This window comes from Epinephelus moara, chromosome 24, assembly GCF_006386435.1.
Source record: "Epinephelus moara isolate mb chromosome 24, YSFRI_EMoa_1.0, whole genome shotgun sequence".
NCBI classification, from domain to species: domain Eukaryota; kingdom Metazoa; phylum Chordata; class Actinopteri; order Perciformes; family Serranidae; genus Epinephelus; species Epinephelus moara.
In genome coordinates this window covers 50,994,540-51,008,995 of record NC_065529.1, presented here as the reverse complement: position 1 = coordinate 51,008,995, position 14,456 = coordinate 50,994,540, and the positions used below count along the sequence as shown (strand labels likewise).

The 14,456-nt window shown below is 42.9% G+C and overlaps 1 protein-coding gene across 1 annotated transcript in view; it reads left to right on the top strand.

Moving 5' to 3' along the window:
- The window catches only part of LOC126385783 (pre-mRNA 3' end processing protein WDR33-like), a 12,171-nt gene extending 10,312 nt beyond the window's left edge, over nt 1–1,859 (top strand). Inside the window, exons 3-6 of the mRNA XM_050037732.1 lie at nt 533–601; nt 718–822; nt 993–1,088; nt 1,761–1,859. Coding sequence (XP_049893689.1) covers nt 533–601; nt 718–822; nt 993–1,088; nt 1,761–1,844 — 354 coding nt within the window. The 3' untranslated portion in view covers nt 1,845–1,859. The remainder of the gene's footprint in view (nt 1–532; nt 602–717; nt 823–992; nt 1,089–1,760) is intronic.
- Nucleotides 1,860–14,456: the final 12,597 nt, after the last annotated feature.

The following is a 14,456-nucleotide window of genomic DNA, read 5'->3' as shown; positions in this document are numbered from 1 at the left end:
CACTGTGGAGACAGAAACTATGAACAGCTGGGAGGAGGCGGGGCTTCAGTTTATTCTCCTGCTGCTTGCCTTCGACTGACTGAGTGAATAAAGAGCGACCTCAGGAACCAGCGAAGGGAAACTGTGCTGATATTCAACCAGCTGTGTGACATCACAGTGTGTGCAGATGGACGGTGTTCACCTGGAGCTCATCTGCACACACTGTGATGTCACACAGCTGGTTGAATATCAGCACAGTTTCCCTTTAATCTGTTGGTCTTATGTCAGGACGGCGGTGATGTGTTCAGTGTTACTGAGGTCGAACGTCAGCTGTGTGATACTGTATACTATATAGTATAATAATGTACTAGTATTATCGATTATTGATTATTTTTTGATGATTTGATTAATGAGGCAATTTAAACAACATGAAAACCAAAACATTTCTTACTAACATTTATTGAAACACTGTCTCTAAGGCTGAGTGTCAGTGAGTCCTCTCTGGGACCAGTCGAGCAGGACCGAGTCAGTCTGACTGTTTCTGTGTTTGTAGAATCGTCTGTGGCAGCGAGACCATCGAGACTTCAGAGCTGTGCAGCCCGACGCAGGATGTTACAACGATGTGAGTACCGACTCCTCTCATTGGATGAAATCATGAATCAGTTATACTGGGCGGGATAACGCTGACAGGAACTCATCATCTGACTCTGTCTGTCTGTCTGTCTGTCTCTCTCTCAGCTGGTTCCTCCTGTGGGCATGTTGAACAACCCGATGAACGCCGTCACCACAAAGTTTGTCCGAACCTCCACCAACAAAGTCAAGTGTCCCGTGTTTGTGATCAGGGTAAGAAAATAAAATGTTCAATATTTTGCAATATTCCTCTCAGGATGATGAAGATGAAGATGTCAGAGGGACATTTAGAGACACTGATATGAATGTATATCTGAGAGGACGCTGTCACTGTGTTGCTCTGAGATGACCTGTTGTTCTCTGGACTTCCTGTTTGTCTCCAGTGGACTCCTGAAGGTCGTCGCCTGGTCACTGGAGCCTCCAGTGGAGAGTTCACTCTGTGGAACGGACTCACCTTCAACTTTGAGACCATTCTACAGGTAAACATCCACCCGTACATCCACCTGTACTCCTGTGTAGTAACGTGACCAATCAGGTGCCACAGAGCTGCTGTGTGAGAGGACTCCTGTGTGTCTGAGTGTCTCTGATGCGGTCAGGTTGTAGAGACGCGTCTGTTATTTAGCTGTGTACATGAGAACAGATGCTGTGCGATGGTTCAACACAAAGACACAAGGATCCGTCTGAGCAGCGGCTGAACAAGAAACCAGCAGTCACAGGTGAAACTAACTGGAAGCTTCACATTAAATGTGTTTAAACAGGAACAGGTTCTGATCATGTTTCTAACAAGCTGAAATCAAGTGAAATTCAGAAACAGAAGGTCAGTCCAGTGTTTGAATACCAGCGAACTAATCCCAGTTTAAACCAGTCTGACAGCTGAGTCCACTGCAGAGGACAAACTCAATATTTGAGCCCAGCTGCTCCGCTGTGCTTCAGCAATCATAATAATATAATGATAATGATTTCATTGTCTGAACGAGGTTACAGTGTGCTCCACAAAGTGCATGAAAATAAAACGAAATGTAAAATCACATGACAGTATTTAAGAACAGTGTGTACAGACGCAAAAACACAACAAAAGCAAATAAAACACAAAAGTTACAAATGATGTTCAAAGGTCACTGAAAATAAATTCAGCATTCATGTTCACACAGTATTCTCCCGTCATGAGTGGGGCAGGGTGTCAGAACTCTACCTGTAAGGTATCGACAGAAGTCACTTGGTACCAAGCAGGATGAAGGAGCGATACCTACAGTCAGTCCTCTAAGCACCGGCGGTCTGATCCTGGACCATCCCGTCCCCCCACTGATCAGCAGACTTTCTGTTACAGCTGTCTTCAGAGCCACGATCCTCCCAGCAAACAGCCAGCTCACCGTCTGCCCGCTAAACACACGCTACACAGCTGCAGCTAACACCCAGCACCAGCCTGTCGTTATATCTGTTGAGTGTGTGATGCTAACAGTGAGCGTCTGCCACCCTGATCACAGCAGTGTGTCTCACACCGCTGATCGTTGTTCAGCTCAGCGCACGAGAAGAGAGATGTCAGTGAGTTCAGCAAACAAAGAGTTAAAGTCCAGAGGAAGTGAAACCAAAATGAGCCTGAGGTCACATTATTTTCCTTTACTCACTGAGCTCTTACACAGACATTTGTATCAGTGATGAAACAAAACCAGCATCAGATGGACTGTATTCATAATCAGTACTCCACAATAATATAAATAACCAGCGCCAATTCATCAGTCAATGAGAATGTGTGTGTGGGCGGGGCATAANAATGTGTGTGTGTGGGCGGGGCATAAGCACATACAGCCAGCAGCAGCAGCGACCCACCGTCTGACATCGGCACACCGCGAGGACAGAAACAGAGGGCTCTGTGGGGACGGAGCACCTGCTGCAGCAAGCCATCACGCCATCTGTGGCCATTTTTACTTGACCAGCTGACTTCACTACAAGCTGATTGGCTGTTGAAACAGGTGACGTGCTTTAAAACCAGCTGCCAGCCATGTGACCAGCTGAGTGTCAGGTGACACCATCAGCCAGCTTGAGTCCAGCTCAGACCGGCCAGTTCACGCCGTCCAACCAGAAAAACTTTTAAGGTCATTTCACTAAAGAAGTTAAAAGTTACACTATTCAATAGTGTAAATGAGTTCTTGATGAATGTAATTTTTCAGAGACACAGTTCTCCACACTCTGCTTTACATTCACACACAGTCTGTGCCACCGGCTCCACCGCGGCGGCTCACTGTTCAGGGCCTCATCTCGCTCAAGGAAATAAAACCAACGTCTTGATGGATTTCTTTCAAAAGACTCTTCAGAGGAAACGACAGAACATGGATTCAATTAATTCCTTTTCATATCAGCCTCAGAACAGAGCACTGCTCTTTGATTTGGATTCATGCAACATACAACAAATACATAAACAAATACATAAAACATCCTTTATGGCTCTGTGGAGAACTCGCAAACACTCTCCCACTGGGACAATGTCCCTTTTTGTTTTTCCAGACATGAAGGCTGTGAACCTCGTCGTGTTTTCACACAAAGATGTCTGAGTGTTTGTGGTGTGAGAGGAACAGCCTTCACATCTTTATTCATCTTCCTGAACATAAGGAATCTGTTCCTCACAGTCTCAACACAGTTGTGAATGAACCAAAGATCAACATGACATCTTAATTTCCCTGGTGTGTCTCCCTTCAGTCTCCGTCTCTATTCCTCCCTTGTTTCTGTCTTTAAGTACCGCTGACTGTTGGCACTCTCTCACACACATATTCAATTGTCTCTGCCCATTTCTATCACACTTCCCCTCCCGTGTGTATTAAAGCTCATATTCTATTAAATATCAAACCAGAGGCCAGCTGTTAATAATACACTCTTATTTTCTGAATGTCAGAGGAAACCTCTCGGCTGCTGAAGGAACCTGCAACGAGTCAAATACGTCTCACATCACAATTATTATACTAATATGGCCGTTTGAAACATGATCAGTTCATCCATCCATATGTGACCAGAAGTACGTGACTGAGTCTGTGCAAACATCTCGTCTTTCCATAAATTCTTCAGTGTGAGTCAAGGCGAGAGCGTGTTAAGTATTTATTATATTTCTGATAAATCAACCATGTGCCCTGAGGCTGAGTATGTTTCATGAAATCAGGTAAACGGGACGTTTCTGCTGAGTGTGATGTCGACTAACAAGCAGAGCTCAGAAACAGAGGAGGTTGGATTAAAACAGGGTTTACCTACAGTCGGGGGCTGTTTTCTTATATGAACTTTGAATAATATTTAGAAGTTTCCTTTTCACAGAGGAAGCACATAACAGGAGTTTGTCCGTGTCAGACTCTTTCTAACCCACTGGAAATACTCCGTATGGTTTAAACGAGAGGTAGCGTATTAAAGCGTATTAAATATAACTGTAGTAACTAACGTAGCGAGCTCTGATTAAGTGGAGTCTTTTTATCTATTCATCTTAGAAAGCTCATTTATTTGTGTTATTTGCAGCTCCAGGAGAAAACGTCCCATATATAGGAGATAACAGCTGTGTCGTAACTCAGGGGCTGCAGCCTTTATATAGTACGCGGCCTTCGCAGTCAACGTCAGCCATGTCCTTTGAAGACCGCATCAGCCAAACCAAATGGTCTCCGAAATGGGATGGTCTGGTCAGCAGAGGATTTCCTGGTTGCAGCACCAGTTGTTCTCGCTCCGACCCCTTGGTGTTACTGTTACCTAGCAACCAGCTTCGCTTGACGTAAGAAGGAGTAAGCTAGTAAGTTAGTTAGCCCTAAATCATGGACCCACGGATTATATACATTTTCTTTTTTCAGGTAAACGTATTAAATTAAGATTGTTTAAGCTGTGTGCTTTTAGCTAATGGTAATGTTAGCAACAGTTAACCGTTAGCTAGTTAACTTAACTAAATATATAATCGTCACCAGTGTGCAGTGCATCTTGGGATAGACTGGGCCACGAAGGATTCATTCATTGCATCCTCCAAATTCTGTGAAAGAAGGCTGCATTTCTCAGCTGCATTTGAAGGGGCCTTCGAAATGGGACGGCCTTGGTTGCGCCGATGTGACGCAATCGATCTTCAAATGCAGCGTTCGAAGGCTGCAGCGCCTGAGACACAGCTGATACCTCTTGCTTAGAAGATAACATCCTATTCGTAGGAGATGTAACAGATAACTTCCTTTACATACGAGATATTATCTAATACGTAGGAGATTTTTGTGGCCAACACTACCCGCAAAAAAGAATAAATAAAAAATCATGTTGCCTTTAAGGGCGTCCGTAGATTCCTCTTCTCTGTCATGTCAATAATCTGTTCGAGCATCTATGAATCTGTTGCCTCTGTTCTCTGTTGGGAAAGTACAACATGACAGATAGAGTGGGATATACAGCAAATTATTTTCAGTTGGGTTTTATTTGAACAAAAAGCTCAGCCCAGGAACCTGAAGCACGTCTTTACTTTGAGATTTGTTTGAGTGACAGAAGGTTCTGTAATGTGGTGCTGTTTGGGACAATAAGTGACAAAAATGTTTGTGTACAGCGTCACTACACAATCAACAGGTCACACTTCTACAAAAGACAAGTGTAACTGGTGCATCTCTACAGAAAACAGGCTGTTTGGAAACCACCAGAAGAAGAATAACATGTAGTGTAACTAGTTAGCTAACAATTACTGATGACTACCACAAACACATGATGACTCATGGATTAATGATGTGTACAGACTCTCACACACACACACACACACACACCGCTCCATCACCAGTTCAGTTCACCCACACAGATCATTCAGTGGTTCCACTGAACAGGGATCACATAAACCTGACAACAGTTCATACTGCCTTTTATACTGTGTGTGTGTGTGTGTGTGTGTGTGTGTGTGAACATCCATCCTGTGAACAGAGACAAACTGATTTCAGTGGGATCTCAGTGTCACTTCAGCTGCCATTATCTCAGAGAACACACCCTGTGGAGGTGATTTTCACAGACAGAGTTACACTTGCAGGGTTTTAAGATCATTTCTTTTTTTTGTTTGTACTGTTTTATTTTGGTTTGACTTTGCAGCTTCAGATCTAACCTGTAGGTTTTCTTGATTTATGGCAACATACTGTCTGATATGTGAATCAGTAATTTACAGATTTAACGATAACTATTAGAATAAATGTTGGACAGGAAAATATTTATATTAGGTTATTTAAAAAGAGCTGTTTTTGAGTCAAGGCAGTGACAGGTGCACGCCTACAAGGGATGCATGTGATTAGTCGTCTAAACGATTAAACGTCCCCTTGCTAGTCGGCACCAGAAATATTAGTCCGTTAAACCAATTAGTGTTTTATTCATGTACAAGGAAGCTTAACTGTCATGCAGCCGCCTGCCACTAGTAGGTGCTACAGAGCGGTCAGACAGCAGTCCCCCTCCCCGCGGTAATGCTCCAGTAGACTGGAGTTTTAAACTGGAGAGATGTCCTCTCATAAACCAGCGGGGTTTGGCAGCATTTTGATCTAGAGAAATAAACCAGCGGGGTTTGGCAGCATTTTGATCTAGAGAATTAATTCAGCAGCAATTAATCTTTTTTGAGACGTTATATTATTTGTTAACTTTAAACATGCAATATGTAATTTTCTGCCGCTAGGGGTCTCAAACCAAAACAATAACAGAAGACGGAGTTGAATGACGTCACGAAGTAGCGTGGGATCATGGGAGTTGTAGTCATATAACAGATACAGATCTNCTGTTAATAATCAATAAAATACTGGGCCCAACTGTGTCAATGACATCTTTAAGAAAACTGGATGGAATAAAATCAAGACTGCATGTAGTTGGATCATGGGAGTTGTAGTCATATAACAGATACAGATCTGCCGCTGGCCGCAGCGCTGGTGCCCCGGCGGGCAGCAGTGCTTGCAATACACTGGTGGAAATGATTAATATATCGATAACATCAGCCAGATGTTTGCTTACCTGTCTAGTAGAACACACGCGAGGTCGGCGTCGAATTGTAGTCCTAGATTTTCACGAAGCTCTCTCCATCTCGGAAAGGCCACACCAATATTTATCCTTGATTTAGCTCTCTTCTTATCCCAAATTCTTCTGGGATCGCTTGGTTGACCCGTACGTTTCCGTTTTACCGGCTTGTTTACCGGGACAGCTTCGGTGTCAGAAGGTGCAGCAACCGTCAATGCATAATCATGATCCATGACGAGTTAGCTTAGCCTAGCAACAGTAACGTTCATTCTCTGACGTCTCATCCGGTCTGCTTCTTCTTCTTCTCCTTCATTTAATGGCTATGGTAACTGGAGTTACGTCGCCATTGACATGCGACCTAATGACACGGTCCGTAACTTTTATTAATATTTCATATTTATCTGGGTTTGAAAAATTGTTGGAAACATTTCTGATAATCAAAGTACACAACTAAACAAAATATATAATATTGGTTTAGTCGTTTTTAGACATTTTTATGTGGAAAAACTACATATTATACCTTTAAGAGTTGTTGTCAGATAATGTGCAGGTTTCCATTCACACTGCACGCAGCAACATGCCTCTTAATTATAATTTACATGTTGTTATATTAACTTAAAAGTGAAGTGCATCATTTCTGTCAGATAATCTGCAGGGCTCAATGTGCCCCACATTTCACAGGCACTTTATTTCAGATGTTATTTTAATGGTTAACTTTTGACTGAGTTGCGTCATGTTCACATTCATACCGCACGGCACAAAGTGTCTCGTACTTCAGCAGCATTTAAAATCCAACGTGGTTGTTGAAGATTGTGATTAAAGGCTTCAAAGGGCTCTGAATGCACACAGTATGTTTTGGGACAATGGTGTTTTCCTTTTTGAGACTAGTTGACTAGTCTTCATTAAAATTTTTGTCTAGTGGACAGGAACATCCCTAACGCATACATGTAGCATTTGTTTTCAGGTTACTTCCAGGTGAGACAGATGCAGTCACATCTGACAAACATCGAGCTAGAATGCATTTCAACTACGGTTCGGTTCGATAACCGAACACAGTGGTGTCATGGTTTTCAATAAAGCAAAAAAGTAGGAATTTCTTTAATTTGTAAAAAGTTTAATATTTGAAAAGTAACCTCACACAGTGTAATATTTTTTTCTCTGAACAATGATGGAGCTGTACCTGAGTGACCCATCGTCTGTGGGGTCTTCTTGGCAGCACACCAAACAAAAACAGCTCCTTATAAAAATATAAATGTGGTATTGTAGTTATACACAAAGACACAGTTCTGTTTTTTAAATCAAAGAAAAGATGACTTTACTTTTATATTGAATTACCTTGTTTGTCTGTTTTATGTTCTTCATGTCTATTTTCATGTGAAGCTCTCAGTGCTGATAACAACAACACTTTGTGCTGCACTTCATGTATCAAAGGTTCTATATAAATGAAGTTAAATATGATCATTATTACAGGCACACAGTGCTGTGATGTACATGGATGAAGACTGCACTTGACTGTTAAACATATGAAATATAAATACATGAAACTGTATGGCAGGCAACAAAAGCAGCAGAGACGCATTTGCCCCGAGAGCAGAACACGTCCCTTCAGTGGAAACAGAAATGTGTTAATGAGTTAAACTGAAAACGCTGTCGGCGCTCTCTTTGATGCCGTCAGGTTGCTCAGTCTGAAGAAGCTACACGATAAAAGCTCCTCTTGTAGTTGTTTTAAAGAACCATTACTGTATCATCGTCTCACACAGTTGTTGTCTTGTTTAGTTATTAATGAGAGTGCTGTCTGGAAACCACAGACTCACTTTACAGTTTCATGTCATCCAGCGCCTGCTCTGCTGAGACAGAGGAAATCTCTCTGTTACATTACATTAGTCACTTAGTGGAAACACACACGCTGCAGCACACAGCGCCCCCGGAGCAGTTCGGCGTCTTGCTCAAAGGCTCCTGAATAATGTTGCGTGGCACTCTGAGTGTAGCACCGGCCACCTTCTGGTCCCCAGCTCAGCTCACAGCTGGAGTGTTCCCAGTCGATGGCAGACTGGAGCCAGCAGCCCATCTGATTTTCATTCAGCCTCTTTAGCAGCGGGCCAACTCGCTCCCCGGCGACTCGCTATGGTGATTTCTGATTTTCATGTTTTTTAATTGCAGAGTGGCATTTGAAACTTCCTACAGGCTGTGTTTGTATTTTTACCATCGCCGGTCTCATTTTAACCACTGCCACGCTCAGTGTGAGGTTATATTTAACATTTGGCAGCCTATCATACGATTTCATCCATACTGAATGAAACAGAGCTCATATTTAATCATAAACTCAGGTCACATTTATGCAAATTAATATCCCACTCCTCTCCCTACCATTTGGAATAAAGCGTGTCCCAGCTGTATTTTAAAAAACACATCAGTGAGCCACTGGGTGACATGCTCCGTCATTACCATAAACACACACTGTAGTTCATTTTTACACCACCCTGCTGCCACAAATACCCTCTGGAAGTGTATCAATCCACAGCTGAAAATAGTGCCCAACACATTCACCGTTTGCTCCTGTTGAGTGAAGCTAACTGTTAAAAACTACAGTGACCAGCTGCTTCAGGAAATGACTCAAACACAAGTCTTATTTTCAAATGAAACTGTGTACACTGCTCCAAAAAATGAAGAGACAGTTAAACTGCAATCACTCAAGTGATTGTGAATCAGTTTCAGCTGTGTTGGTTCAAATCAAAGAGACAACAGGAAATGGTTTTACATGTGGTGTCCACAGACAGTTGCTCTCTCCTTATCCTTCCTGACTGATTCGTCTCTAGTTTGGTCTTCTGCTAGTGTCCTTGTCACTACTGGTAGCATGAGGCCGTACCTGCAGCCCAGTCAGGTTGATACCAGACACCAGGAGACCGGCCGTTACACCAGGAGAGCTGGACAGGGCTGTAGAAGGGCATCAACCCAGCAGCAGGACTCTCGTTCCCCTGACCTACTACCTACCAACTGAGCACCTGAGGGACATTATGTATCGGTGCATCTGGCGCGGCCAAGTCTCACCAGGAGTCCAGCAGCTCACTGATGCCCTAATACAGGTCTTGGCATGCCCAGATGTTGTCAGGAGAGCGCCATGAGTTGTTGTGATAAAAATCACGCCCGTTGTATCAGCCTGTGATTTCAATTTTTTTACTTTGATTTTCGGTGTGATTTTGAATCCAGCCCTCAGTGGGTTGATGACTTTGGTTTCCACTGACCGTAGTTACGTCACTTTGATCTCAACAAATTATACAATTTACATCAGTGAAGATTTTACACTTAAATATGTTCTTCATCAAGATCTCACGTGTGATTTAAGTGTTCCCTTCATTTTTTGAGCAGTGTAGAAAATTTAGATAAAGGAGATATAAATGTGATGACTGGCACGTATGTAGTGATTAATGTCCTGATCTCAGTCACTGAGGTCAATCCAGGGTCATTTTAGGATCAATCATGAACCTGGACACGATGCAATTAAATGTAACGACCAATCAGGCGACACCACACAGAATACACCAGACGCTGACAAAGGACACACACAGAAAAAGTAAAAGACACATCAGACTCACACCACTCCAATAATAAGAGGGCCATAAAAAATAATGACCCGGTCTGATGATGCGACCACGACTCTGTGGACTCCAGTAAAATTACCAGTAAAATTAGGTCCTGCGTTGTATTCCATGCTTCTGTTACCACAGTGAGCCAAACACTCCTCGACTCAGGCGGCCGTGGCTAATAAAGCCATGCACATATACAAGAGTGTCAAGCGTCCTCTCTGCCCTTGTTGCTGCCCCTCCCGTGTGCCTCATCATCTACGTAACAGAGTGTGCAGGCGGAAGCCATAACTGTCTGCTGTTTGACAGCACCTTAATTAATGACACACGCTTTAGATTATAGTTTACAAGCACGAGGCGACGGTGTGCCCTCTTTACCTATTTCTGCTGCTTCTATATGTGTCTCCACACGAGACGCATGGCTGCAGCCTACACTCAGACAGATGGTGAAGATAATTAGAGGAAGTCAAATAACGACCAATCAGAGAGAAAATTGCACCGTGTCATACGACGAGAGTGAACCTGTGGAAGGAGGGGGGGGGGGTCAGATGGCAGAAGCAAAGAGCACGCCCAGATGTGTCTTGAAGCTTTGCCCAAACATGTGAGAGTCACGGCGATTACATGTACTTTTATTTAATTTTTAATGTGCTTTTTAACCTTCAGGTTAATGAAATTAGAGCCAGGCCCAGTGCCAGGTGCCGGCTGATTGTCAAGGACTCGCTGAACGTCCTCCGCAGACACCTGCTGAGACACAAACCTACAAACAGGATATGAGGTCACAGCGTGATGTACACCGTCACGCCAACCCACAGTGGGCGGGCCTCAGGACTGCACAGCAACAAATAAATCTCTCCCCAGTGCATCATCTGCTGCTGTGTGTGTATGTGTGTGCCAACAGGTGTGTGTATATCTACGCGCAAAAACACACACAAACCAATATGTGTATCGTGTTTGTGTGATGTGCATGTTTTTTATTGAATACATTAAATGCGTGTGTGTGTGTGTGTGTGTGTGTGTGTCACATACTGTACGCTTGTGTTGTTCTAAGAGTGTGAAGATTTGTGTGAGAACAGATACAGAGCAGATTACAGAGCCACACAGCCACACTAACTATATTCCGCTGTAGTCGTATCTGTCCTTCGAATTCCACTGTTGTCAACAAAACAGATTACATCAAAAGCTGTTTGCTTCTGTTGGTAAAATGCAACGCAGTGCACACTCGCACACTCGCTGCATTCATCACTGCGGTGTAGGTCGTCAGATAACAGCATACATAATCAATAGGGTGTTTCTTTTATTATCAAGGAGACAGAGATACAGCAGAGGAAAATATAATAGGATTCTCCCTGTTGCATGACAAAGAAGAAACACAGCGAGGTGACTGGAAGAGCCTGAGCTGGTGAAACAGATGCTGAGAGGGTTTGGATACATGCAGCGCCCTGTGACTGCAAGGTCACAGGTTCAAACCCTGTGGACAAGTTTCAGCAGTGACTGTTTGTCTGGTCAGCGTCTTTAAACGAGGGACTGGATCTCTACCTGCTCATTCAGTGGAAATCACACCAAAAAAATGAGATGCCTACGACCAAAGTGCCGAAATCAAGGTTTCCAAATGGAAGTCCACAAACCAGTGGGTGATGTCATGATAGCAACGTCCGTTATCTATACAGTCTATGGTTTCAGACCGACACAGCTGTCATATTCAATACTAGTCTCCTGACAGAACAGCTCGGTTGAATTTCAGCCCGCACGTTTTTTCAGACGAACATTGTTGAAACAGCAGCTGATGTTGGTGCAGTGAGAAGTCAGCGGAGTGAGACATCGTCCAGGCCGATAAGTTGTGTCTGGTAACGGCACTGTTTACATACGCCATGTGGTCTGTCTGGTGACCCCTATTTTCTCTGAAATCCAACATTTTCTCACACAGCCGATTTATTCCAGAGTAACGTTATCCTCATCATCTTTCTCTCGGCTGCTCGCCAGCTGCATGCTGCTGTTTGACGGTGACACAGAATTTCAAAATAAAGGCGTAACCTTAAGACTTTGCATCTGTGATATTAGATCATTGATTATTAAATAGATCCGGATCGATGGATCGTTACACCCCTACATGTCCACGTGGATTTAACAATGAACTGATTAGTTTTTGGTGGTCAAAGGTCACTGGGTCTTTGGATCCATCTGATCCCCAAAGACACTTTGAGAAAATTCCCTCAAATTTGACACAAACGTCCACTCAGACTGACAAATAAACTGATTAGAATTTGGTTGTTGAGGGTCAAAGGTCAAGGTCAGTTTGACCTCACAAAATCTGTTAATGTTAATGTTACATGTAATTTGTTAAGAGCAGACAAGAAGTCCGCTAGATGCTAATTCATGAAATGTTAACATGCTTAAGCTGATAATGAGTGACTCTGAACCCTGACAGTTAAGACACAAGTTTGTCTTCAGGACTTTGAGACACAAGTTTGTCTTCAGGACTTTAAGACAGAAGTTTGTCTTCAGGACTTTGAGACACAAGTTTGTCTTCAGGACTTTAAGACACAAGTATGTCTTCAGGACTTTGAGACCCAAGTATGTCTTCAGGACTTTGAGACACAAGTTTGTCTTCAGGACTTTGAGACAGAAGTTTGTCTTCAGGACTTTAAGACACAAGTTTGTCTTCAGGACTTTGAGACACACGTTTGTCTTCAGGACTTTGAGACAGAAGTTTGTCTTCAGGACTTTGAGACACAAGTTTGTCTTCAGGACTTTGAGACAGATAGTCCTGAAGTTTGGTGGTGTGGGTTGAAATTAAAATATTTCTGACAGAAAGCCCTGAAGGTTAACTGATCAATGTGCTGTTTCCTGTGTGTTAGTGGAGTCAGTTTAAAGTCAACTTCACTGTTGTTCTTATTATTTATGTGTTGTTTTTATCTTTTATGGCCCAAAGTAACAAATGAAGCTGCAGCAGCTTCTTCTGTAACAGTCTGAGTTAAATGATCAGATAATAGCGATCGCAGGACCCTGAATCATGTTGAATAGAAATCATATCGTAGCAGACTTTGTAATATCAGCAAATATATCGTATCGTTGTCCAAAGAATGTACGTTCTGTGATGAAACTGGTCCTTTACAACCCTTGTGTGCCAAGTTTGAAGAAATTCCCTTTAAGTGTTCTTGAGATATCGTGCTCACAACAATAGGATGGACGGACGGATGGACAACCTGAAAACATGACTCTGCCATTTTTATCGTCAGAGGCACAAAAAGGAAAGAAAGAAAGAAAAAGTCTTTACTCGTCCCTGGAGGTTAGGTGACCTGCGATTTCAACTGAACCCACAAAGCCAAAATCTCCACACTGCCCAGCACTGTCGTCTGGGGCTTTACATGTTCAGCAGCTGTCCACAAAAAAACAGAAGTGGGTCACTTTTCATCGGGCAGAGTAAACACAGCCTGATGGCAGCAACGAGCTGCTTCACCTCTTACAGACCTTGTATACATATACACACACGTCTTGCTGAAATTTTTGTTCCAATGGGGATTATAAATGTGAATCGCACCTGGACTAACTTTTAAATTATTCAAAGAGGTTTCTAAAATGCATATTTGGAGTCAGGTCCGTGTTCCTGAGGGAATCGTTTCTTCTGTTTCCTCTATCAATCTGATCTCGGTCCACATGAAACGACTGATCCAGGCACAAGAAGCTTCCTTTTTCATTGTTTATGCCCCGGCACACTCATTTGGGACACACTGGAGAGTCTGTGGCCTTCAGATGAAGCAGCATGGATTAATAATTGATGGACCTAAGTGAGGTGGGGGGGAGGGAGGGGTGGGATGGTGGGGGTTATTCAGCATATTTATCTAGGTCACTCCTGACTGCACATTTCAAAATGCGCTGAGATGCTTATTCGGAGGTGTGGGATGAGTTTCTCCCATCCCTCCTCACTTGAAAGCACCAGTTAACATTTGGACTACAGCACTCAGTTTTATCTGCTTTGATCCATGACAGAGGGAACAATCAGGAGAAAAATAAAGTCTCACTAAATGACACAATAAACACACTCAATAAGCAACACAGAAATCAACCTTGCAAAGAGAAATCTGCAGAGTAAAGTGCCATCACTGTGCAGGTAGGCAAGGCAAGGCAATTTTATTTATATAGCACCATTCATACACAAGGCAATTCAATGTGCTTTACAAGAGAAATACATTAAAAACAATAGATCATTAAAAACAAGAGCTAAAAGCAAGAAAATAAATAGTTAAAAACAGTGCAGAAAATGCATTTAAAAAGCAACAACAGACAAATATCAAAACAATAGCTACA